Genomic DNA, 25,162 nt, shown 5'->3' with positions numbered 1-25,162 from the left:
ACCTTTGCAAAATCTAGATGATATCAAGGGCCGCTTTGTTTGCAAGCAGATTTAAATTTAAAGATTCAAAATGAACTGATATCATGTTTTAATCTTCTGAATAAAACATGAACCAAACATGCTCAGTGCTACTACAAGCTATTTCTGGTTCCAAAATTTCTCATTTGTGTTCCTGTATTTTAACAAATAATTTTAAGATTACAGTGAACATTAGGAGAAGCTAAGCTTCAGGAATTTCCACTCGCTTCAGATTTAGGTGGGGGAAAAAAATTTCTGGAACCTATTTTATCCCTATTCTGATTATTTAATAAAAACACCTTATCAAACTTATTGCACTTTATTTTTTAAAGTCTGACTGTGTCCAGAATAAAATTTGTCCTTTTCGTCTCTCTGAATTCTTGAATACTTGTTTATAGCATTATTTTTCTGCCTATTATTGATATCTTAAATGTCTTTTTTTCTGTATCTGAGACTTTTTTATAACTGAGCATTCATGACTTTTTCTTTGTGGCAATTTAACACTTGTGTTCAAGCTAATGCTGTCAAAAAAAATCCCAGGTGCATTAAATTTCCATATTGACTCCTTTTACTGAGTCTGTAGTTTTCTGTTTGCAAACCAATTCCTATTTACAGAATTAAGTAGAAGTTAGCTGCCTGAAGAATTTATTGCCTTTTTTTTTTTTGTACTTTTTTTTTTTGTGGCTACTTAAATCAACTTTGTCATGCCAAATATGAATTCTACAGAAAGTTTTGATATTATTATGAATACAGTATCTCTCTTGTCTTCTTTCCAGTTTTGGGGTGGGCTATCAGATGCTTGTCAGAGAAGTTGGTGGTAAGTTCCAAGGGGAAAGTTTGGAGTTTTAATCCAGAGCAGCACAGCCATAGCAAAATGCTGGCAGAAGGCTGGGAACTGACTACACCACTGCTGCAGTTCCCAGAGGTCGCAGGCACCCATCAATGAACCATTTAACCAAAAAACAGTATCACAGATCCCTGGGAACTTTTTCTCAGAGTCCTCAAATTTCTCAAGCTACATAAGTTCATAGCTGGTTAATGCCAAGTTTCCAAAAAGCTCAAGGTAATTTGGAATCGTACATACGTGCCAAAGCAAATCATCTTAATTTTCAAGCAGAATTTCAGTATTCTTCCAAAGGAAATTCCACATTATATATTTAACTAAAACTTTTTTTTTTTTTAATGCATGAGGGAATTTTCAATTTATTGAATAGTTGTTCTAATACCAGGTATTCCTAGTTGAAGTGCCACCTCGGCACATCTAACTGCAGAAAATGCAGTTGGCTCACAGGTTATATATGTATATAGAATATTATTTGGTTTTCATCTGATTTGAATGTATTCCAGGGTACCTATACCTCTGACTTTATTTCTTAAGTATATGGAGTTGAATTGAATTCAGATATCTACTTCTGAATTAGTATGTAGATCTGCTCTAAACCAAAGGACTTGCAAACAAAGGACATTTTAAGGTGTGATGGGGTGATTCACCTCATACTGAAGAAGCTTTCTACACCTGGTGAGACGACTCATACCCTGAAAGTGCCTTTTCAGCTCCATTGACTATATAGGCGACTAGCTCAGAAGTAGACAACCAAAGCTAGAGAAATGCATTCCAGCCATTACAGGTAATACTGTGTTTCAAGAGTTCCACAGAATAGACTGTGCAGTACTATAGGAATCATCCTATCAAAAGTTGGGAACCTAAGAAAGAAGAAAATTTTTATAGTCATTCACTTAAAATTACTTCTACGAACAAGGCTCCCTTTTCTTGCATTAAAATTGCTCATATCTGTTAGAAAACTCCAGGGAAAAGTGTTATATTTAAATTCAGTTATGTTTATGCTTTACGTGTTGGGTACTTCCAATTATTATATTAAATATATCAAATCTCAGTGGAATGACTGGTGATAAGTTTTACATATTTATAAATTTGATGTATTCCCAGAACCGCGCTTTCAACATTAGAATCATAGACTCACATTGCTGAATGACTCAGTAGGTCAATTAGTCCATGGCCCCAACCTAAATATGTATGAAAACGTGTCAGAAGTTTGTCTATCTTGTTCTTAAATGCCAGCAACAATCGATCACGCAGACTCCCCAGGCAGTCCTTTCCAGTGATTTCCTCTCCCTTGGCTTCAGAAACCTTTTTCCCCAAGAATCTAATTTGTATCCTCTTTGCAATGTAGTCTAGTTCCTGGGCCAATGATGGATGTATCTCCATTATAGGCAGGGAAACAGGTTACCCAGTTCTTTTCAACAGCCAGTTATGTTCTCAGTCTTCTCTCCTCTGCGCTAGGAAACCCCAGTTCCTTCCATCTTTCTTCAAAGGTCTTGTTTTCAGACATCTGCTCATTCTAATTGCTCCCCTCTGGCTCCTTTTCAGCCAGTCCGCAGTTTTTCTTGAAGTCTTTGGAGTTAAAGCCTTGCCAACACTAAGCAAACAGGAATTGCAGCCGTGCTGCACACTGCCCTCCTGTTCATACAGCCCAGAAGGATGACTCCTTTTCTGCACCAACACGGCAGTGGTGACTTCTCTTCAGTTTGCAAACCGTGATAACCTTCCACTCCCTTGTGAGACAGCAATGCCCAGGCTGTTGTCACCCATACCGTGTTTGCGTATTTAGTTATTTCAGCCTAAGCGTCGTACTTTCCGCTTGTCCTTGCTGAATAGCACTTTCTGGGGCAAATCTCACGTTTCTCAAGATGATTTTGAATGCTACGCCTTTCCACAAACATACTTGCAATCTCTCACTATACACTTAAAAGGTCTTTTGTCTTTTCAATCATTCATGTAATTAATCAAAATATAATAGTATTGGACCCACAACAGACCACAGCACAGCTTCACTTGATACTTCTTTCCATTATGACCATGAACTATTGAAATTTTTCTCTGGATATAGGTTTCCTTTTTGCAGAATGCCTTATGGGTAGGTCAGAACAAAAATGGGTTTGACAACATTAAACTCTGTCTCATATGACATTCTTTTCAGTATGCTAAGGAATCACAGTCATACCAAATACCAAATCAGAATACCAAAATCAGCGGGAAAACCATACCCAGAATGAAAAAGATACCCATGTCACCATCAATATGGAAAGATATATTCATGGGTTCAGTGTACATCTTGGAAAGTGTTTATCTGAATGTCTGGTCTCAGTGTAAAAAATTTAATCTCACATACTGTGAGAGTCCCATTAATTTACTGGAATTATTGGCAGTACGAAAAATGAAATAAATGCTGAGGTTTTCTTGGATTAAGCTGTAAGCGTCTACAGGTTAAAAGACTGAAAAATATGTGAGGGTAACTTAATGATGAAGTTTTACAGGATGCTGTGCGCTCAGCTCAGGTGATAAAATAGTGTGTAATTAATACTATTTTGTGGTGCTGAGGTGCACAAGGGCAGAACCAAGGAGTCTGTCATTTCCTAACCTTTGAGGACTAAACTATGTAATCTTTATTTTCAGGCTTAACTGCCATTCATTTTTGAGATTAGATCCTTTTTTTATTTAAGAGATGTGTGCCTTAAATATAATAATACTTTACAGATCACTCTTTCAGATTAAATTAAAGCATTTATTTTAGGTTGGAAGCATACAGTGCTTTACTGTTACCTTCTCTGGGCAAATTCAACTCCCAGTGAAGTCATTTCCTTGAAAATACTTTTGCCCAGTCTATATTTAATAAACCAGATATACTATGTTTATTCCTTGACCTAAAAAAAATGAACTCCACTTCTTCGAATTCACAGTGTTTTGCAATATTCTTACGCACCAGGAAATCAAAGAAGAGCTCTTTGTATCATTCTTCCCCCTGCGACTGTTCTATCGTATATACCAGCTTTCCAATTCAAAGTAATAAAAGCATCGATCTTCTAACATCTTGACAGTGGAGTTCTTCTAATTCTGCATTAGCACTAAACACAAACAAAAAATTTAGTATAAGCAGCCCCAAGAGACGCTTCAACCAGATTTCTGCATTTCCCTGGGCTAAATCAGCTCCTGAAAACTTAATTTAAGAAACTGACACAGACACTACAGTTAGAATGGTAAATCTACTCCCCGACAGTTTCTTAAATAAAGTTTTCAATCACTGATTCAGTCTACAGAGATAGAGCTCTGTTCTAGTTACTCCTCTCAAGCTATGCTCATTAAAGATCATTGCTCCTAGTGTTTCATCTTAATCCTGGCTGGAAACTGGAGGGTCTTTGGATACAGAGCTGGATACTGAGGAGATTTTCTTAAGTGAAATTTTAGCTATCCAGCATGAAATACTTGCAAATAAAATATGCACACCTAAGTACTGTGATGATATGATTCAAATGGAATGAATGCAAGAGAGAGAAAAACATTTTGAAATAAACTTCCTAAATCTCTGAGCACTTTTTTTTTGTTGTTTTTGTTCCCGGTTGCTTGTGATATTTCATTGGCAAGATAAAGAAGAGCCCTAATTGTAGCTGCATCACTAAAAATCTCTACAAAATCTTTGGGGCCAATATTTATGCCACTCTAGTGCAACCTTTTCCTTCCCCATCTCACTGAAGAAGACACGTCTGGGTTGTATCAAGGCAGAAAGTAAGTTAAAATCTATTCTTGGTTCCTGGAAGTATGTTTTCCCTGCAGAGCAGCGTACAAGTCAGATTTGGGTTGCAGTGCTTTTACTTCTCCCGTGCCCCCCAGTATGTTATAGTAGGATTTTGAGGGATACTCCATAGATATTCATGCTGCAGGAAGACAATCCATTCTGTAAGTGTGTTGGGGTTTTTTTGTTTGGTTGTTTGGCTGGGGTTTTGTTTGTTTTTTGAAGAACTGCAAGAACAATTCTAAGCCTTCAAGGAAAGATGCTTTGAATCACAAAATGATTTAGGTCGGAAGGTCACCTTGTGCAACTCCCTTCTCAAAGGAAGGCCAATTAAATGACATTGTTCAGGTGCTTTTTTGGTCAAATTTTGAGTATCTCCAAGGATGGAGTTTTTACCTCATCTCTGGGCACCTGTTCTAGGGTTTAGCCATTCTCATGGTTAAAAAAAAAAATTTAAAAAATCCTTACATCTGGTCAGAGTTTACGGCGTTCCGACTTAGAATCGTAGAATCATAGAATCATTTAGGTTGGAAAAGACCTTCAAGATCATCGAGTCCAACCATGCCCACTAAACCATGTCCTGAAGTACCCCGTCCACTGGCTTTTTGAATACCTTTTTGACTTGTGTTTGTTGTCTCTTGTCCTTGCGCTGTGGACCTCTGAGAGGAGCCTGGCTCTGCCTTCTGCAGGCCCTCCTGTTAGGTAGGGATGGGCAGCAGTAGCATCCCCACGAGCCTTCTGCTATGAATACTGAACTGGTCCTGCTCCCTCAGCCATGCTGTGCTCCAGTCCATAACTAGCTTGGTGGCCTTTGCTGGTCTGGCTCCAGTAAATCCATGTCTCTCTTGTACTGGGGAGCCCAGAACTGGACCCAGTCCTCCAGGTGTGTCTCACCAGCGCTGAGCAGAGACGAAGGATCCTCTCCCTCGGTCCGCCGGTGACGCGCTTCCTAACGCAGCCCAGAAGGTTCTTGGCCACCAGAACCCCCAGGTCCTTTCCTGCAGAACCACTCCCCTGCCAGTCAGTGCTCAGAGACCCCCGTTCTCATTGAAAAGCGAGCAAGGCAGAGCCAGAGCAACCCCCATCCAACCTGTCTTGGGACCAATCCATGTTAATTTGAACTGAAAGGCAATCTTCCCTTTTGCACAACCCTGTGAGATGGAGCAAAGCATCCGAACATAAGTCTGCGGCGACAGCAGAGCTGACACCTGACATGAACTGTCACTGAACTGTCATTAATACATAGCTGACCTGGGAACTAATTTTTAAGGGTGCCTGCCAGATACTAGATCCTAGTCTTCAATGAATAGGGCTTTCTGTGTTGTCTTTTACAAAATATCTCTCATATATTTGCACTTTAATACCTGAAGTAAAAAGCAGGGACAAAGTCTGTTTAAAAAAGGAAATATTTGAATCAGTCTGTATTATTTTTCTTTATATTTATTTTAATTTAACTGTTAAAAAGAGAATAAAGCTTTTACAAGACTACACTGGAAAATACAATACCAAACAACATTTGTTACATCATTAAATAACATGGTTTATTTGTTAACCACTATATCTTCCACAAAATACCAGAGGAAAATATTTGTATCTAAGAGGAAAGAGAATTAAATCACAGGAGACAAAAGCTGGTGTAAAGAGTCTCAGGAAGAAATAGTGTGATATCTGGAAAATTACTTGTTACTACCTAATAGCACCATCAGTTCAAAACTGTAACGTTGCACATTGAATCTGCATAATACTTTTTGTACATCTTAGGCATACTATACAGGCTGGTATATATGTTGTACGAACTGGTGCTAAGTATAAGATTAGCAAAACAATTGATCTTTTTATTGAGGTGATTTTGCCATCTTAAATTAGGTGTTTTTCTATTATATATAAGAACACATACATTCTTATATATGCAGGTAGTCCTCTATGCTTTAGCAGCAGTGCATGTCGCGTAGTCAACATGCAGAAGAGTGACGGGCTATTCATCTACGGATTAGTACCTTAACTGGTTTAAATTACTACAGTTTCTTTTCCACTACATGAGGTACTTTCCTTCATACTAGCTAAAAAATCTAGCGTGGCATCATAATGTTATTCCTTAGGGTATGCTTCTGAAAACTTAATAAAAACCATACATTTACCCAAAGTCATGCACTGAATCTTTTTAAATAGCTTGGCATTGTTCTTAAGAGGCTGCAGTTTCCTGAAGTGGTGGGCATTGTCATGTCTTAGCAATAGCTCAAAAGAGGAAAGGACATGCACTTGAAATGTTTGCTAACATCAGCTTGTTTGGTGACAAAGTTTCTTTTTAGTCTGTTTCACTGAGACTTATAATGTCAGAATAGAAGTTTGTGACTAGCTTATTTTTCATTTCTGAGTCAAGTGTTTGAACCCATATCACCGACACTGGATATGTGGGAGTGCTAACATTTTCCAGTTTGCAAATGCAGCCTAAACACCCTAATAAGTCAAGTTTGGAAAAGTGTAATATTTTCTCCTGAAAATGTTGAAACACATTTTTTGCGGTGTTGTTCATGTTCTTGTTCTTTTCATTTTGAAAGCTAAAACTAGCTAAAACTGGAGAAATAATTAAAATAATTCTTAAATGCAAAAAGCAGCCAATATACAAAACACCCGTAATTTACTCTGTGTTCAAGACAAGTTAGATCTTACTGTTTCTGTCCTTAGATGACAGTAGTGGATAATCAAATTAGTTTTATTAAAACTAATCTGTGGTCCATGCTGAGTGACATAATATCACAACACAAAAAGGGAGAGCGATTTCACCTACTGTTAAATTAATTACTGCATGTAAAGTGAAAAGAGTTTGGTTTATCAAATCTGAATTATAGCTTTAGGTATTGTAATAACCATCATCACCTGCAAGGACATGAATGAACTCTTTATGAACTAAAGTTTATCAGAATCATATAACATGTTCCTGTGACAAATGTCTTCTTCATTTAAAAAAATAAATAGAACCTTTCAGACAGGAGCTAAAGGTGGTTTTCAAAGTTTGTGGGGTAAGTATAGCTCAGGCAAAAGGAACTCTGGCCACTCATGAGCACCAAAAACTATGACACAGCTTTTCCTGTGTCACCTGATGGAGTTACAGCTATGAGATCCCTTAGTAAAAGTCACATCTAGGTGTAAAATGTGTCAAACTAATGTTCAGAAACATCCTTGTTATAAATATTCAGCAGTGTCGCTATAGAGACTGCTACACGCAGGCTTCGTGCATGTTGCGCTGAGTATGTATTGGTGTGGCTTCGCTGATCTGACTTTTGTTTTACCGGCCCAAATTTGCAAGCTACATAAATGCTGTACAGCTTCAGATCTGAATCTAATTCTGTGGATGATGACATCTATCAGCCTGGTCAATAGTGGAATAAGTTATAGTGAAAGAGCCTGAAATAGTCGATGCAGGATAGTTTTTCCGCACCATTTCTTGAACAGGGCGTAAGGGCTATCTGGAGATGGCTCACACTTCCACTTCTGCCTCTGTGCTTCCTTACCATCAGTCTGTGGCTGGCTTCCTGCTCAACATCTTATCTAGGTTCCCTAAGCAGCTTTTCAGAGTCCTTCAGTAATACTTAGCACGCTCTTTCAACTGGATCCTTTCTATTGACTGCAGAGGAATTCAAACCATTTCAATCTGGCTATTGTATTTTATACTGAGAATGCAAGTGGGTTGTAAGGACTAGCTATGCATTTTAAATTGATGCTTTAGCTCGTTGCAACCTCCCCACAGAGGTAAACCCTTTTGAAAATATTCACCTGGGCTAGATTTGAATCAAACTGAGTCAGATGACTCCACATGCTTTAGTAATTTCCTGACTTATCCAGGCTTCTTTTTAATTATTCCGAAATCTGAATGCATATAAAATCACTGCTGGCTAGAAGTGCTTAGACTATAGAGCACGAAGTGCAATGTATTTATCCTCAGCCTGGTATCTCATGAACCACTTCTGCATGACAATGTCCTCCTGTTGCCTAACACTACTTCTGGGATAACAACAGTGTTTCTGCAGTCTGAGAACTCTGTTCAAGTCTACTTACTGTTTCCTGCACACGCTGCAGGTGGTAGATTTTTTTAGATTTGACAGCAGAGGCTGATTCAAACAAAAATAAATTCTTCGCTGTAGACGTGAGCTCCACCCTAGGGTCATGAATGAATGGAGTTGTTTAAAGCAAAAAAAGTTAGATAGACAAGATAATCATTTACATTTTAAAAGAGAATAAAAAGTCAAAAATTTGTCACTGTACACATGCATTTTGTTTTACAACACCTAACACTATGTAATAACCAACACCAAGGGACACTGAACAAACCATGCCAGCTGGAATTTCCTTCTATATACACTCTATAAACCTACTGATGTTTAAGATCTATACCATACACTTCTGCACCCTTCCTTACTAAACGTTGGACCATGCTAAAATTTTGCCTTGGACAGAGATGATCAAGCAAAGTATTCCTGAGGTGGTTCAGCAACTCAGTAAACCATTTATTCTAGAAAAGGGAAGCGTTTTAAGGATATTCATTTCATCCTGTTATTTTACTGAAGGCCTAGACCTTTCTGTTTGCAGCCTGCAGAACTGTGTTCCCAGCTCACTGGAAGCTCTGCATAGTCTTTTGGATATTATCTAAATATAAGATGTCCTTGTACTTAGAAGGGTTTTATTAAGAATTAAGAGGTTATTTATATTTGTGTCAGCAAATTCTAAGCACTATTGATCTGTGTATTTGCCTGGGTAAACCAAGAGAAGAGATATACCTCCTTTACCATTTAAAAAGAGGAAGAAAAAATTCAGTCCTGAGAGGTTAACGAACGTATTCTTTAAAAGCATTATGCTTTTCTCATAAAAAAAACTAGTACTGATATATTGTGAAAGCAGTGAAATCATGTGTTTTCAGCTCAAAATGAATAACCAGGATTTGCGAACCATTCAGAACATTCACTCTGGAAAGAGATCCAGAACCACACTGAGTTTAGTACAATCATAAATTTTTTTGCTAGTTTTGTTTCATGGAACACAGTTATGATGTGGGAAAAGAGACCATGTGTCACCACCCTGTTTCCAGCCCTGGCCCCCTGCCCTAAATCAGGCTGCTCAGTTCCACCCCAAAGCAGAAACTTTACTCTCTAAGATATTTGTGGGATCATCATGTTCTGGTACACCAGTAAATATTTAAATTGCATCTTTGTACCTTCAGGTTTAATCCAACCTTCAGAATAGATTTGTCTTTTGGAATGAAAGAAGCTGGGTTTTGTCAGTTTTAATAAGATCTGGTAGTAATCTCATGCCCATCAGTAGGGATAGAGCAACGTAGATCACCTGAGACTGGAAAACTGCCCATTGTACGCCCACATTATCAAAGTTTGGAGGCAAGCTGTTTTCCTCAGAGAATGGCAGTTTGTCAAAACAGAAACTTTTCAAAACAAGGTATTACATTTAACTCAATTTCCTTCAACAAATTTTCTCAGTTCCAGAATGATATCCCTGATTACTCCACAGTGAGAAATAAATACAATTCCACAGAGTTAGCTGCCACTCCAGAGTGGATGTGAACGCCTCTGGTCAGCTGCCTATTTCAGTGTATTTTATCATTGCACAAGCTTAAATCCTCCAGAAAGTAATTTTCTAAGACGTTACAAAAATTCTAGTGCTCAGGATCTTTGCTAAATATGTACAAGAGCTAAATTAAAATTTCTGTTTGCTAGCACAGGGACTGCAACTTCTCAGCCCACATGATAAGTGACATTGGGCTACTGGGTTGGGCTTAATTCTCTTGTTCTACACAAAAACAATTCAAAGGATCTTAGCCCAGAACATTCTCAGTCTAAAAATATTCTGTTTAAATATGAAAAATATTCATGGGATAGTAATAATCATTTTAACCTTGCAATAGAAAAAGAAAGTTTCTACTTTCTTTTTATGATATTTTTAATTGAAGAACTATATAGATAGAAACTTTTTGAACAAAAATGTTAATGAAAAATGTTGATGCCACTGAACTGATTAAATTAATATTCTGGAGTTTAGCAGGTATCTTTTTTTTTTTATTGAGTTGAAACAAAGCAGATTAAAATTGTTAGGTTTGTCAACGTACATATTCCGATACTAGAGAAATATGAAGATCTTAATTAAGATAACATTGATTGCAGCTCTAACGATTTCATAAGATTATTGATAGGTATCGTATAACAGACTAGTAAGTGACAATGTCAATTCCTGTATAGTAGTACCTATGCTTTTTGAGGACTATTTTATAGTACTTTATTAATATAACACTCTAGTTTCACTTTAGAGAAGAAAAACAGGACACCTGAGTCATCTCCTTCTTTCACACTGGTATCTTTATAACTAATTCATTGAAATCTTTGGAAGTACGTTGGAAATCATTTAAGATACCTTTGGAACATTTTTAACACAATACTGAGAAAAGCTAACAGTGAGGAAATTTTTTGCTGGTTTTCATGGATGAACTTCAGAAGTAAATCTGTTGGGTGGATTCAGACTGGTTAAACCTTATCTGATAAATTACACATATGTTAATCAAATTCCATATCCAATTTGGAATTATACTGGTCCAAAACTGTTTTGTAAGAGGAAATTAAAGAACAGGATTCTAGGTTACTGAAAAAAAAAATTATTTGAATGAAGGGTAAAGTGTCACACACATACGAAAAAGTGAAGAGGCTAAAAATCTATTCAGATGCAACAGGATAAAAAAGATCAGGAACTCTAAATATCCATGATGCCTACACAATTATACAATAAGTATTTCCTGTATATGGACTGTGGATTAAAAAGAAAAAGGAAAAAAGGAAAAAGAAAAAGGAAAAAGAGAAGGAACACAGCTGCCAAGCTCTATTTTGGCCCTTCAGTGAGGGCAGTTTTTTCCTTTAGACAGGAAAAGGTCTGCTTGCATGAGAAAATGGTACTGCCTGATGGGAGCTAGTTTTAGTGGAAAAGTGAGATAACAGAAGAAAAAAAATGCCTGTAAAGTCCTTTCTGCATCCAAGGCATCCAGAACTACAAATGCTTTCAGACCCTGATCTTTTATCAGTGAAACCTCGTGTGATCGTTCTGTCTCTAAGCAGCCTGTTCTTGCTAGTTTGAGTTTGAAAAATGAAACAAGTAGTTACATGGTTGTACTTGACAAAACTTGTACAAAAGCTTGGGAGGTTTGCACAGATTTCAGCAATTCCTAATTAGAAAAATGGAAGAAACTTATTTCCCATGACACAGCAGGCCACAGCCATTGAAGTCAGTAGAACTTAATTTCCCTGTATCTGCGAGATGTCCTGGACTTTCAAAGACAATCACCCCGAATCAGTGCTGCCTCTTTTTTCCCTTGGCACCGTGCTTGGGATCAGCTTCTCTAAGCTGCACCCAACAAAAATCATTGAAACATACATAGAGATAGTACACTTACTAATAGTAAGTATTACTAGTAGTAATACAATACACACAGAGCTATCTATCTTCATTTTGAGCACTGCTGTCCTCCTGCTGCTTCTTAATGCAAAGAAGGTTTATTCATTTCTGGCAACTCTTTACAAAGCTTTCTGCTGCCATGTTCTGTCATCAGCTGTCCTCAGCCAGAAAATATTATGTACTGTGCAGTAAACCCCAGCAAAAGTTGTTATCTACCGTGTTAAACACGGGCACAAAACCATCAGAGCTCAACGTGTTTTACAAACAAAGCTGAAATAAAATTACAGGCTTAATTTGAAGATGTCTCAGCTTCTAATCAATGAGATCTGAGACTCTCAGATCTCCAAACTCTAGCCTTTGTCTAATCCAGCAGTACTTCTCCTGACCACTACAAATACCAGCACATCTTAAGAATGTCAGCAAAGACGTCCTACTAAATATTTTCCCCTGTTTTTTGCCTCCTTGATGAACAGCAAAATCTACTTTAATGCACCAGCTTTCATTAACAGGCTTTACAAATACCAGCAGGATTTACAAAAGCAGTACAGTGATCATCAATAAAGCTCATACAGCTATATTTCTGAGTCCATGAAGGAAGCAGCTGTTTGTTGAATTTAGGATAATGAAATCTTCTTTGACATACAGACTGTGAACAACACCATATCGGCATGTCCAATGTGTATCAACAGTTCTTGTTAGGTTTCATAGCTTCAAGGCTTATCAGACCATTTCTCTGCATTTCCCTGAACAATGTTTGAGCCACAGATGTTGGAAAGAAAACAGACGGCAAATACACTGGAGAGTACAACAAATCCCCAGCTTCAAGTGTAGTCTTTGTCTGTGTCCACTAAAAGTGTATTCAAACAGTGAACAAAGTAAATAGCAAGCGGAGTTTGTCCAAAAATAACTCTAAATGTTTTCAGTGTAAGAGACGTTAATGATAGATACATCATCCCCTCCTTGGCTTACAGAGTTCTACAAGGAGATTCAAGTACTTAGCAGTTTTCTCACTGAGAAGTAAAACTTTTTTGTAAGCTGGGTGACCTTCACTACTAAGCCACAGGAACTGCTCTGCTAATATGGTTGCATATTGGGGGACATGGTTTGAAGGTTATAGGCAAGTTCAAAGCCCATAACAATTTATACCTGAGAAGATTTAACTGTGCAGCAGCTGACTTTGCAGTGAATAGGCTCCTTCTGTATTTATTCTTATCCCGCATATTTTGGGGAAAAGAATTTACAGGGTCTAACTTACATGTTGGCTTGTCAAAATCTGATTTCGTTATCATGCTTATTCCAGCCAAGTTTGACCTGATCTATGGATGATGTCTAATCTTACCAGAACCAGATTTCATGTCCGCTTATTGTTTTGCTTTCTGAGATTGACCTTGTTTGTTAACTGGTTCAATAAGTAATAGCTATGCTCCTTGAAAGCCTTCCCAACCACATTATTCAAAGTTCTTTAAGACTTGAAGTTGGGGCTTTCAGTAGGATTTATCTGGTTTTAATATTATAAAGAATTAAGGAATATAACATTTCTGTGACAGGTATTGGGTCTATTTTATGTGCAGAGGAAACACCACAGCATTTTACTGATTACTCAGAGATGGGAATAGAATATAGATCTGATAAAAATCTGTAGTAGTTTTTTACTGGTAAGCACTAAAAGACTATTCCTGAACAAAACAAGATTATTTAGTCCTAATCACAGATTCAACCTAACTGCCAAAAGATGATTTGAGGTCAAGGGGATTTTCTAAATATAACAAATTATTTCAGAAAATCGTCTGGGGATAAATTCAGGGATGGAAGAAAGTTGGACTTTGTGAAGTTTTATTTTTATATGTAATTATAAATATTTTAATGTGTGATTATATTTCCTGTGTAACTTAGATACTTACTTGTGCTTTTAACCTGTAAAGTTTTGGATTACTGCACCTTTTGTAAGCAAACATAACTGTCTCTGGAGCAATGATGTTCTAACCACAGAGCCCAGTTTGGATTTTTATGTTTAGCTCCTCCTGATCCATTTTAACTTCATTTGGCAGATGCATAACAAATACTCAGTTCCTGCAAGCCAGTTTATCCCTTTCTTTTTCAAGGAATACATTTTTCATCCACTGTCTGTACTTTGTAAAATATTTTTAGTCCATCACGATTCTTCTGAAGGTATTGCAAATGATAAAAAAAAGAGCCAGACAATGAGTCCTATTCATTCCTGCCGCGTCTCTGGTAAGAGACTAGAGGTTAAGAATTTTCCATGGTAACTAGAATGGCTTAAAGGTCTTCTGACAATATGATGATGGATTCCAATTTTAGTCACTCAGGAATAAAACTTTAAGCAAAGTTGCTCCAAAGGTATCCATTCTTCAGCTTCTTGCACCAGGCGAGAAAGCCAGTGTGCTACTGAAGGGCCATAACAGCCCTGACTCTGAAAAGAAAAATAGTCTTCTGGCTTGGATGTAAGGTAAAAATACCCATCTCCGGGAAACATCTGGCAGACGCTTTCCAGTGTTTGCAGCTTTGGTAGGGAGGGGTCCAGAGAAAGGAGAGGTTTCTTGGGGGGTGAAGACTTATAGCCATAGGTAAATATATCTATTTGGGGGAAATTTGCATAGTTTATACAAATGTTGACTGGTGGCTTGATCACCTTCAGATGCTTGAAGTTAGTTCCATGACTAAATTCATGTGAAGCATCATCATACATTTTCTCATACAGCTTATTATTCGCTGGATTGGGCTGTTGTGAGAATGTAGGGCAATTATTCATCGCAAAAATATTTATGGTCCTTCCTGCCATCTGACAGCTATGCAGGGTAGTGATTGATTTTTTTAAGATGTACAAAATTTCTGCACTTTTAGACAACAACTGCAACTTAAAGAAAAACCATTCAGCTACACTACAGTATGAAGAGTAATCATGGATCAATTGACATGTCAGTCATGACATTATCCAAAACCCCTCTGGATAGATACCTTTGCATGAGTTGTTAGTGCAAAAAGGGAAAATAAGTGGGACTGAAAAAATGACTATATATGAAGGGAGGGAATTGTGGACACAACATATCTGCTACAGAATAGCATTCTATTCTTTTTGGCACAGTAAACCTAATTAAATAGTTATGTTTTAAAATCTTAATGAGAATCTTATTTATTAATGTCATCAACAGGCTGAAAAAATGTAGGTTAGGTGTGGGGAGAGTTTGGCTTAGCAAAGACATTACTTAAAAGCAATTTTTTTTACATGACTGAGCACATGTGCACACAGACTAGATAGTCACACTTTACAATGAGGTTACACTTATAAATTATTTATAAAGGCTTGGTAAACACTGTAGGCTATTACAGAATCCACAAAGTCCATAGTTTTGTTATAACTATGTATAACACCCTCAAGTAATGTGCAACCAAGTATAATTTATGAAAGTCATATCTGTAGTATTGTTTATGATGTATATTAATCATTTATTAATCCTTTATGAACTATTTATAAATTCAGTCTTAATGGAAAGCATGGCTGACTGCTTACTCCATTGCACTAGCTGCATGGGAGTTAAAGGTGGCAGGTCTCTGCCCCTCCTTTTTAGCAAACTAAGCAGTCCTTAGGCAAGGCAACACTCACTAGCTGTTTCCTTCCAGACTCCTAGGAAAACAGAAATCTGAGCGAGGCATTACGGAGAGGTTGTGCTTGTAAGCAAACATACAGAACCTTCTTTTTTTTACGTCTTCTCCAATATTTCAGTAGAGCTACCACAGGTCGCTTCACAGGGTCCACGAGTCAAAACTCCTTGCAGATGACTCACACAGATTAACGTCTATGAAGCCCTGGATCCTGAGGACTCTTGTATAGTTGGTACCTCAAAGCACCAAAATAGGGGCTGTATTTCTAGGAACTGAGCAGAGGAGGGTTGCTGGGTAAAAGTGCGTGTCCATCAGTCCTTACGGTTTCTGCAGGAAAATGGTCAATGTAACAGAAATGACTGCTATAGCTTAGGTTACCGTAACATCTAGGAACAGATCCTGGCTTGCAGGATTATTCTTCTGCTCCAAAGCACTTCTGCCTGCCAAGGTAGAGCTACTTGTTCTTGCTGCAGGCAAGCTCCACTAACTTTCATGTGACAGTGCAGTTTTATTGCTGCTCTTTGCTTCTTTATGCATGCTGTGAAATCTCTTGCTGAGGCATTTGATACCAGAGTACCATCCCCGCGCATTAATTCTTCACTTGTCCTTTTGCAGGAAACAGATCTCATTCTGACCTTTAATATCTCAATGCATCGCTCTTGGTGGATGGAGAATGGGCCGGGCTGCACCGTGACCTCAGTAACCCCAGCCCCAGACTGGGCACCAGAGGATCATCGTTACATCACTGTCTCGGGGTGTTTTCTTGAATATCAGTACATAGAAGTGGCTCACAGTTCTCTTCAGATCTTCCTTGCAGTAAGTGTTTACAGACAGCTCCATTTCTACCACCTTTTTCTAGATTTCTTCTTGCAGAACGTCATTACCAGAATAGCAGAGTATTGTGGCACTTACTCACAAACCCTGGCCCTAAGTGTTTGTTTTGTTATGAAACTCTGTTGTCTTCCAGCTAGTTCAAGACACCTGTACGCAAAAAACTCCAACATACATGTTTGTTGCTGTGAGAACTGCTGACATGACACACTCTGTTTTCCAGACCTCCATTTTGACCATTGACCATGCCACAAACCATTTATAGTGCAGGTTACATTCAAATTACACTATAGGATATAAGTTGTGACATAATCAGAACTTACAGCTATTGCTGTGAAAGTCAAATTGAATATAAAAGAAAAACCAAAATGAAGGAGAACTTTTCAACAGTAAAAATAGATTCACTGATCGTTCACAGGACTCAAAACTGATCGATTTGTCTTTAACCATATTAATCAATATGTCCTGGAGGATGAAGGGAAAGGTTCTTCCCAAAAGAACAAAATGTTGTACTTGTATGAAATCAAAGCCAGAAATCTTAAAGGAAATCTTTTTAGGAGGGTAAGAATCCACTGTTATACTGCAGAAAATTTAGAGAGAATGAAAACAGCTCGTTTGGGAGGAAATTGATAGGTTTTTCAACCATATTTACCTGTACTAATCATTTTGCCTTGTGTTGTCTCTGACCTACTTGAAAATTGACATAAACGCTGAATTAATTACATCGAATGACAATCTGCATTTTTATATTTGCTCTAGTGATACATACATGTTTATGCCCAGTTGGAGATACATATGACTGCAAATAAAACTGTTACTACACATATAAATTTGGACCAGTGCCTGGGTACATGACTCCCTCTATATAAATGTTTTGTTCCAGAGATTCCAATGTTTTGTCTAAAAAGGAACCATATTGGCAAAAGAGGGAGGGAGTTTGGTTAGCCAGATCCAGAAGTTAATGTAAGGTGGTTGGACAGTCCATAGTATACAATGTGGCCCTCAGCTACCCCAAAAATGAGCAGCTTTTCCATCTGTCTATCCCCCACCCTAGCTGTAAAAGGCCAAGTACCAGCTGAGTTTAGGACAATATATCTCTACGTCAACACATCTCTGGGGGGGCTCTATGTGTAAAAGGTTGGTGGCTGATTCACCTGAAAGCCCAGCTATCTCCCTTCAGTGGAGCCATCCCATGTCTCCTCTGTGCTCCTCAGCTTGCCGTATTGTAGCAGAGCAAAGGGACCCTGACCAAGTAGGTAGCAAGGCAGGCACTAGATAGGTCTGGAAGACAAAAGCAACCCTTTCTCCAGATAGTTCACACCTGTAATTTTGACAAGCTACAGCTGGTGCAAAAGAGACAAAGAGAAAAGTACAACAAAATCAGTGTGAATAAGTAAGTAATATTAAAATAGCTTTACAGTTTTATTTACAAGCAATTGTTATCACTCCAGCTTACCTCTTAGAATCATAGAATCATAGAATAGTTTAGGTTGGAAAAGACTTTTAAGATCATCAAGTCCAACCATTAACCTAGCACTGCCAAATCTACCACTAAACCATGTCCCTGAGCACCACGTCTACACGTCTTTTAAATACGTCCAGGGATGGTGACACCGCCACTTCCGTGGAGCAGCCTGCTCCAATGCTTGATAACCATTTCAGTGAAGGAATTTTTCCTAATATCCAATCTAAACCTCCCCTGGCACAACTTGAGGCCATTTCCTCTTGTCCTATCTCCAGACACCTGACAGAAGAGACCAACACCCACCTCACTACAACCCCCTTTCAGGTAGTTGTAGAGAGCGATAAGGTCTCCCCTCAGCCTCCTCTTTTCTAGACTGAACAACCCCAGCTCCCTCAGCCGCTCCTCATAAGACTTGTGCTCAAGGCCCCTCACCAACTTGGTTGCCCTTCTCTGGACACGCTCCAGCCCCTCCATGTCTTTCCCGTAGTGAGGGGCCCAAAACTGAACCCAGGACTCGAGGTGCGGCCTCACCAGTGCCCAGTACAGGGGGACGATCACCTCCCTGCTCCTGCTGGCCACACTGTTCCTGATACAGGTCAGGATGCCGTTGGCCGCCTTGGCCACCTGGGCACACTGCTGGCTCGTATCCAGCCGGCTGTTGACCAACACCCCCAGGTCCTTTTCCACTAGACAGCTTTCCACCGCTCTTCCCCAAGCCTGTAGCGCTGCCTGGGGTTGCCGTGACCCAAGTGCAGGACCCGGCACTCGGCCTTGTTGAACCTCATACAATCGGCCTCAGCCCATCGATCCAGCCTGTCCAGATCCCGCTCTAGAGCCTTCCTACCCTCAAGCCCTCCAAAGGAGATATCCAGGCTTATTTTTCTGCCTTATTTTTTTTTTTTATGTGATGAATGATGAACAAGAAACTCAAGGAATATATAATTCAATTCTGTTCCTGATGCAAGAAGTTTTTTGTGTGTATGTGCCTAAACAGAGCTGTGTTTCTAGATAAGGTTATTCTTTGCAAGCCGTGGGAATGGTTCAGAATAACAAACCATTGGTAATCCACTAGCTGTATCCAACTACAGCTGTTTTTATATTTCCATTCATGTTACTGTAAATGTGATTATCCTAGGTAAAGAGCTACACAGTGTAAGTATGGGTCAATTTTCTAAACCTGGCACTTGCAAGTTCACTGTTTACCTCTTTTTCATGTTTCCAATTGTGGCCATGGTGTTCTCCTTTTAACAGAAATGCTAGCATAAATTCACTGTCATATTAAATGTGGTGAGAAACAGAAATTACACACAAAGTTAGAAGAGCAGATATTGCTTGGTTTTCAGCAAACTAGCTTTCAACAAACCCAGTTTGTAGAAAGAAATTAATCTTTTCTTTCCATTTTCTTTTATGCGCACTTAAGTGGATCTTGCACTTTAACTGCAAAACTATAAATTGCAACCTACAAATTGGTTACTTGCTTTCTATTTGTATTTCTCTATGTTCATGACAATGATCAAACTAATGTTGATCTTGGTTTTTCATGGACTGGTGGCACTGCAGCATGTTTTGAAGGATGTTTTCTGCTATCTACTGATAAAAAGTTACAAAGACATTCAGCTTCACTGAGGACCACTTATATCAGCCTTTGAAAACATTATACTGAGTGTATTTTGTACAGCTTGCCAGTAAGCTCACAAGGGATCCAGCTACAGAAGGTTAGGCTTCACATAGATGTGATATTTGCTGTAGATTACTTAGTGGAAAGAATATGACAGCGAAGATAAAATCTATAAAACCCCCATGGTTTATACTTTCTAAAAAGAAAGTCTCAAGGCGGCCTGTGGTATATTTCAAGGATTGCAGACAGATACTCTGCTGAGGAGGTGCAGAATACTTAGAGTCTCCAAGAGACCTTCTCTCTCCAGAGGAACGTGTCCTAGAAGCAAACACCAGACTGTGAACCATACAAATGCTGCGGCTAATTTTGTGCAAGTCGACACAGATTTTAATATTTTAAGAGTGACATTTTGGAGAATGTTCTTTTCTCCTACTGGTTAAACAAAGTAGTATTTAAAGCAACTGGAAGGTGAAATGATCCCAATGGTCGGGAGAGTCCCCAGTGTGCAGAGTGGTGGTGGTCATTGCGTAATACTGGCCTTAGAGACTAAAGAGAGACAGATGTGATGATGCATAGATAATTTGCCAGCTTCTCCTGGGGAGTGGATTTTGCTCAGGATAAACAAACAACTGGACAAAATTGCTAGTTTAGCTTACACTAAAGAAGTAACAGAAAATTCAGTTTGGTCATCTCTATACTTTGACCAGCTGAATGCTTATGGTTTAGAAATTCTTCAAAATGGGGAAAAATTATTTGAGAACTAATGTGTGCAAGAAAATGCTCTGATAAAACAAGGATTATCCCAGTTTGGGTATTTAGCATTTATGTATGCAAAGCAGGACTGGAATAACCCACAGTGATAATAGGGGTTGCAAAGCAGCCACCACCTCTCCTTTGTCCCATGACACAGAGCACTTAGTACATTGGGTGGTGCTGGCGGAAGACTACAGCCTCTGTAGAGCCTATCAGTAAATCAATCCTTGTATCACAGATGTAAAAAATGACCATATAATGCACATTTATGTCTGTCTGGTAGCCATTCCCATGTCAGCGCGTTACTTCTTGCTTGGCCACCGTCTGATTTTTTTTCATGTTTATGGAAATCTATTTTGAAAAAATTCCACTGATTTTTCACTCAGTTATTGTGGCAGTTGGCGCTCTGAAGTGGTACACCATGAAAATCTCAGTGCTACACACCACGCTTGTCAGTTTTTACTCTGTGCTCCATACCAATACCTCCCATTTAGTTCTTTTGAGACTGAGCCACGTTACTATCACTTTCTCTACATCTTACCCTCTTCTTCCACCATGTTAAAAAGAGAGAGGGGTTCAGAGTGAAGAAGGAAGAATGTGAGGGAGGGGAATCTATTTCATTCTTAAGTGCAGCTTTGCAGCCTGCAGTGCTGCAAAATAAACAAACATATTTTTAGGACACCACCTGCAGCACGCAGCTGTATGGAACCGAACAGAACTGCTAAGGGTGTGATTTGTTCTGCTTTGTGTGAAACCCTGGGGTCTGGGAAAACATGTGGGGAAGGCATTCTGTGGAACAACCCCCTCCTTTCCTGTCCTCCCCAATTCTTGGTGAATATCATAGCTGAATCTGTAAAGGCGAGATCTTAGCTTCGCTGCACTTTGACAGCAACAGTAATTTATTTAATGCTCTGCTGATACATGGAGAAAAAAAAGCATAGTTTTGGCCACAGCCAATTCATTTGGTTTGTTGCCCAAAGCTAACCCTCAATGCAGCCTGTGCTCACATACTGGGCCAAATTCTCCGCTCGACTCTTCTCTCCCAGGGAAGTCCCATTTACAGAGCTATGACATCTTGAGCACCTGGACCATCCAGTCTGCTCTGTAAGGACCACAATTCTGCCTGTCCTTGGTGCCTACATATTACCAAAATGAACTGGTCTGGTGATGGCATGACTTGGATAACCATATGCTTCACACATTACATTGTGCTTAATGGTTATTGATTCTTGCTGTTTACATCAGAGAAGCTATTTCATTTTCAGGACTCCTGGGTTATCAAGGATAGATATATTTCAATTACTGATCTCTGGAGACAATTGTTCCAGGTAAAGAATGAGGTCAGTTGTACTAATGGAGATTTGATTTGCTACTGGTTTATGCATGTCCTGGTTTCAGCTGGGATAGAGTTAACTGTCTTCCTAGTAGCTGGTACAGTGCTATGTTTTGAGTTCAGTATGCGAAGAATGTTGATAACACTGATGTTTTCAGTTGTTGCTCAGTAGTGTTTAGTCTAAAGTCAAGGATTTTTCAGCTTCTCGTGCCCAGCCAGTGAGAAAGCTGGAGGGGCACAAGAAGTTGGCACAGGACACAGCCAGGGCACCTGACCCAAACTGGCCAACGGGGTATTCCATACCATGGGACGTCCCATCCAGTATAGGAACGGGGAAGGGGGGCAGGGAATCGCCGCTCGGGGACTGGCTGGGTGTCGGTCGGCGGGTGGTGAGCAATTGCACTGCGCATCATTTGTACATTCCAATCCTTTCATTATTACTGTTGTCATTTTATTAGTGTTATCATTATCATTATTAGTTTCTTCTTTTCTGTTCTATTAAACCGTTCTTATCTCAGCCCACGGGTTTTGCTTCTTTTCCCAATTTTCTCCCCCATCCCTCTGGGTGGGGGGGAGTGAGTGAGCGGCTGCGTGGTGCTTAGTTGCTGGCTGGGGTTAAACCACAACAATGCAATTTGAATTACATTCTGTATAATATTTACAGAGTGGAGGCTGAATGAAAGTTCCCACCTACCCCTAAACGATAGGAGGTATAGCTAGTACTTCACCATGGGGAGGGCAGTGCCAGGGAGGGACACAGTGCAGGGTATTCACCCCTGCTAACCTTGGCATGGCATGTCAGTGTTTAAGGTGTCGTTGGCTCTGTGTATAAATAATATATGCATCCCAGCTTTTTAGTCACACAGCTAAAAATGGGCCGCAAGCTCACAGTTTCACAGGCACCCACACCCATCGATGTCTAATTTTAGCTATGGTTCCTACGTACAATTTTCTTCATTGGCACTTTTTATGGAACTCTTGTCTTATGAAAGAAGGTGGAAATCTTTTCAGTTCAGGCCCTAAGCTGTGGTTCAGGTCAGTGGGTTCTGCTTCCAGGTCTGCCACAATATCCTTGGGAAAGTTATTTCATCTCTCTGTGCCTCTTCCCAAGTGGTGCAGAGGGGAAAGCATGCCTAGATTTTTCATGTTCAGTTTATAAAACACTGTACCATTTGCATAGACAGGGATCTCTCAGATCTCTTAAAAAGCCTCTAAATGTGGATGGCATCCAGTACAGTAAGGCCTTTGTGTGGTACAAGGAAATTATAATAATGGTAATTGCATTTCATACAGAAATGGAGCTCCGATTCTCTACATCTTCCTTCTGCCTGTGTTTTACTCTTTGATTATGCATGACCTGCCCCCACTCCCACAAGGCTGTTCTTGCAAAAGTCGACAAATTAAAATCCATTTGTAGATTAAAACTCTGAAAATATGCAAATAAAAGATCAGCCTTGGAGATAAGTGTGACAGAATTACATATCTATTTGCCAACGCAGGATTAAAAGTATTTATTATGCTTGTCTTTTACTCCTCACTTACACACTCACGAGTCTATTGATTTTAGTGGAACTAAGTGCCCGAGTTATGGGAATAAGACTAATGTAAAGGCATCACCTTAGCCAATTTGGGTTTTAGTTATATAGCCCTGGAAAAGATGAACTGTGTAATATTATTCCAGTAAAACGAGTGGGGAAAAAGCATTTCTTATGTACTGTATCTACATTATTGATGGTAACTTACATACCAAATAAATAAAACCATAAGTAAACTGTTACACAAAAGTATTGACCATGTTCATAGTGATCCTGTCCACTGACTTTTATGTGCTGTACATTAGTCTTAATCCCTATTTGTTCCTTCCTGTATTTATAATTGAGTATGTGCTTCATGCAATCATTAAAATTATTATTTCATGTTTTAAAATTTGTAATATGTAATTATCCATCCATACTTTTTACGGTAAATGTATACTATGTGGGATTCTGCAAAGTCTGTGTCATGCATAATACCTTTCAAGCTCTGATGCTGTCAGATTGATTTAAAACATCATGAAGCATAACTGTGTTATTAAGATGCAATAATACAGCGATGCAGTTAGGACACCAGCTTCAAAATCCCTGTTCTGTTGCAGACTTACAGTATGACCTTTGGCAGGGTGCTTAATCCATGCCAATTATTGTCTGTACTGTACAAACAATGGTTCTTAAATATTTCAGAAAGATATTGCCAGGATAATTCCATTAAACAGTGCAAGGTAATCAAATATTGCAGCAAGGTGGTCTGTGTATGTATTTAAGCACTTAGAACAGTAGAATAGCATTAACGTTCCCTGCTTCTCTCAAGGATTAATAATAATTAGAATAGGGTACTCTTAAAAACTTTAATGTTAGCATTGCACAGGTGACATTAAATAGTCTCATGGCCTTGTGGAGAGATGGGAGTGGTGAGTAACAGTCTACTCTCATAGGAGTTTCTTGACTGGACTGTCTATTTGTGCTTTAGACCCACACGCTCAAATATATTTCTAACAGTATATCACTTAAAAGCCCACAACTGTGCTGAGGACAGTATGGTTGCAAAGCAAAGCAGCAGTTCCTATCCAAAAGAACTAACCTTCAAAGTGCAAAACGAGCCAGCCAACCCATATGGACAGAAAAGAGGGGAAAGACAGGAAAGCAGAGAGGGAATACTAGTTTGCAGTTTCGGTGCACATCTTGTTTGACCATTGTCAGCTTTTTTGTAGGCATGATAGAAAAGCCCTAAAAAGGGCTATGAACCAGAATAATGAGCAAACTTTGCATTACCTGGTTGAAAATTCTTCTAGAAGGCAGCAAAAGATGAAAGCGTGTGACAGTGTGAAATTTAGTAAGTGGCTGACAACAAGCTGGTTGGCTCATCAGCGGTGCACTCCTGTACTGATGGGATGGGACAAGCCAGGAGGGAAGAGGCACAGAGACTTGCAGGTGAATGGAGTAGTTGAATTTCACTGGAAGAAACTAAGGAGAAGAAATGGAGGGATAAAGGAAGGTGCGGAAAATCATCTCTGCAGTAGCCTTCCAGGTGGGCTCAGTCTAGACTGAGGTGTTGGTGAGGAGCAAGGAGAGGACGTGGGACACACAGAGGCAGGATGCTCCTCTGAAGCTGAGACTCACTGAGTGAGAGATCAGGCGGGCATCAGCAGGACAGCAGGGGTTAAAGGAATAGACAGCTTGTAAAACTCCTGCATTTAGAGCAGGAAAGGGAAACGAGCCCTCCGCGAGGGAAAAGTACATTCTATCTCTTTTTTCTTTTTCCTTTTTTTTTTTTTATTATTATTATTTGGGAAAACATTGATAAGACCTGAGCAAAGAAAAAGACTAACAATTCCTCCAGAGACACCAGCAAATGAGAGAGCAGGACTAAAAGAAGTGAGCAGTGGGTGTAAGGTGCGTGGGTGGGTGTATCAGCAGGACAGACTGCATGATAGGAGGAGGGGCAAAAGAGCAAAG

At 39.2% G+C, this 25,162-nt stretch overlaps 1 protein-coding gene across 1 annotated transcript in view; it reads left to right on the top strand.

The window, feature by feature from the left end:
* The window catches only part of NKAIN2 (sodium/potassium transporting ATPase interacting 2), a 565,357-nt gene that overhangs the window by 463,574 nt on the left and 76,621 nt on the right, over positions 1–25,162 (top strand). The window contains exon 4 of the mRNA XM_052781168.1: positions 16,287–16,487. Coding sequence (XP_052637128.1) covers positions 16,287–16,487 — 201 coding nt within the window. The remainder of the gene's footprint in view (positions 1–16,286; positions 16,488–25,162) is intronic.

This window comes from Harpia harpyja, chromosome 3 (genome assembly GCF_026419915.1).
Source record: "Harpia harpyja isolate bHarHar1 chromosome 3, bHarHar1 primary haplotype, whole genome shotgun sequence".
Taxonomy (NCBI): domain Eukaryota; kingdom Metazoa; phylum Chordata; class Aves; order Accipitriformes; family Accipitridae; genus Harpia; species Harpia harpyja.
This window is presented reverse-complemented; position numbering and strand designations above follow the sequence as displayed.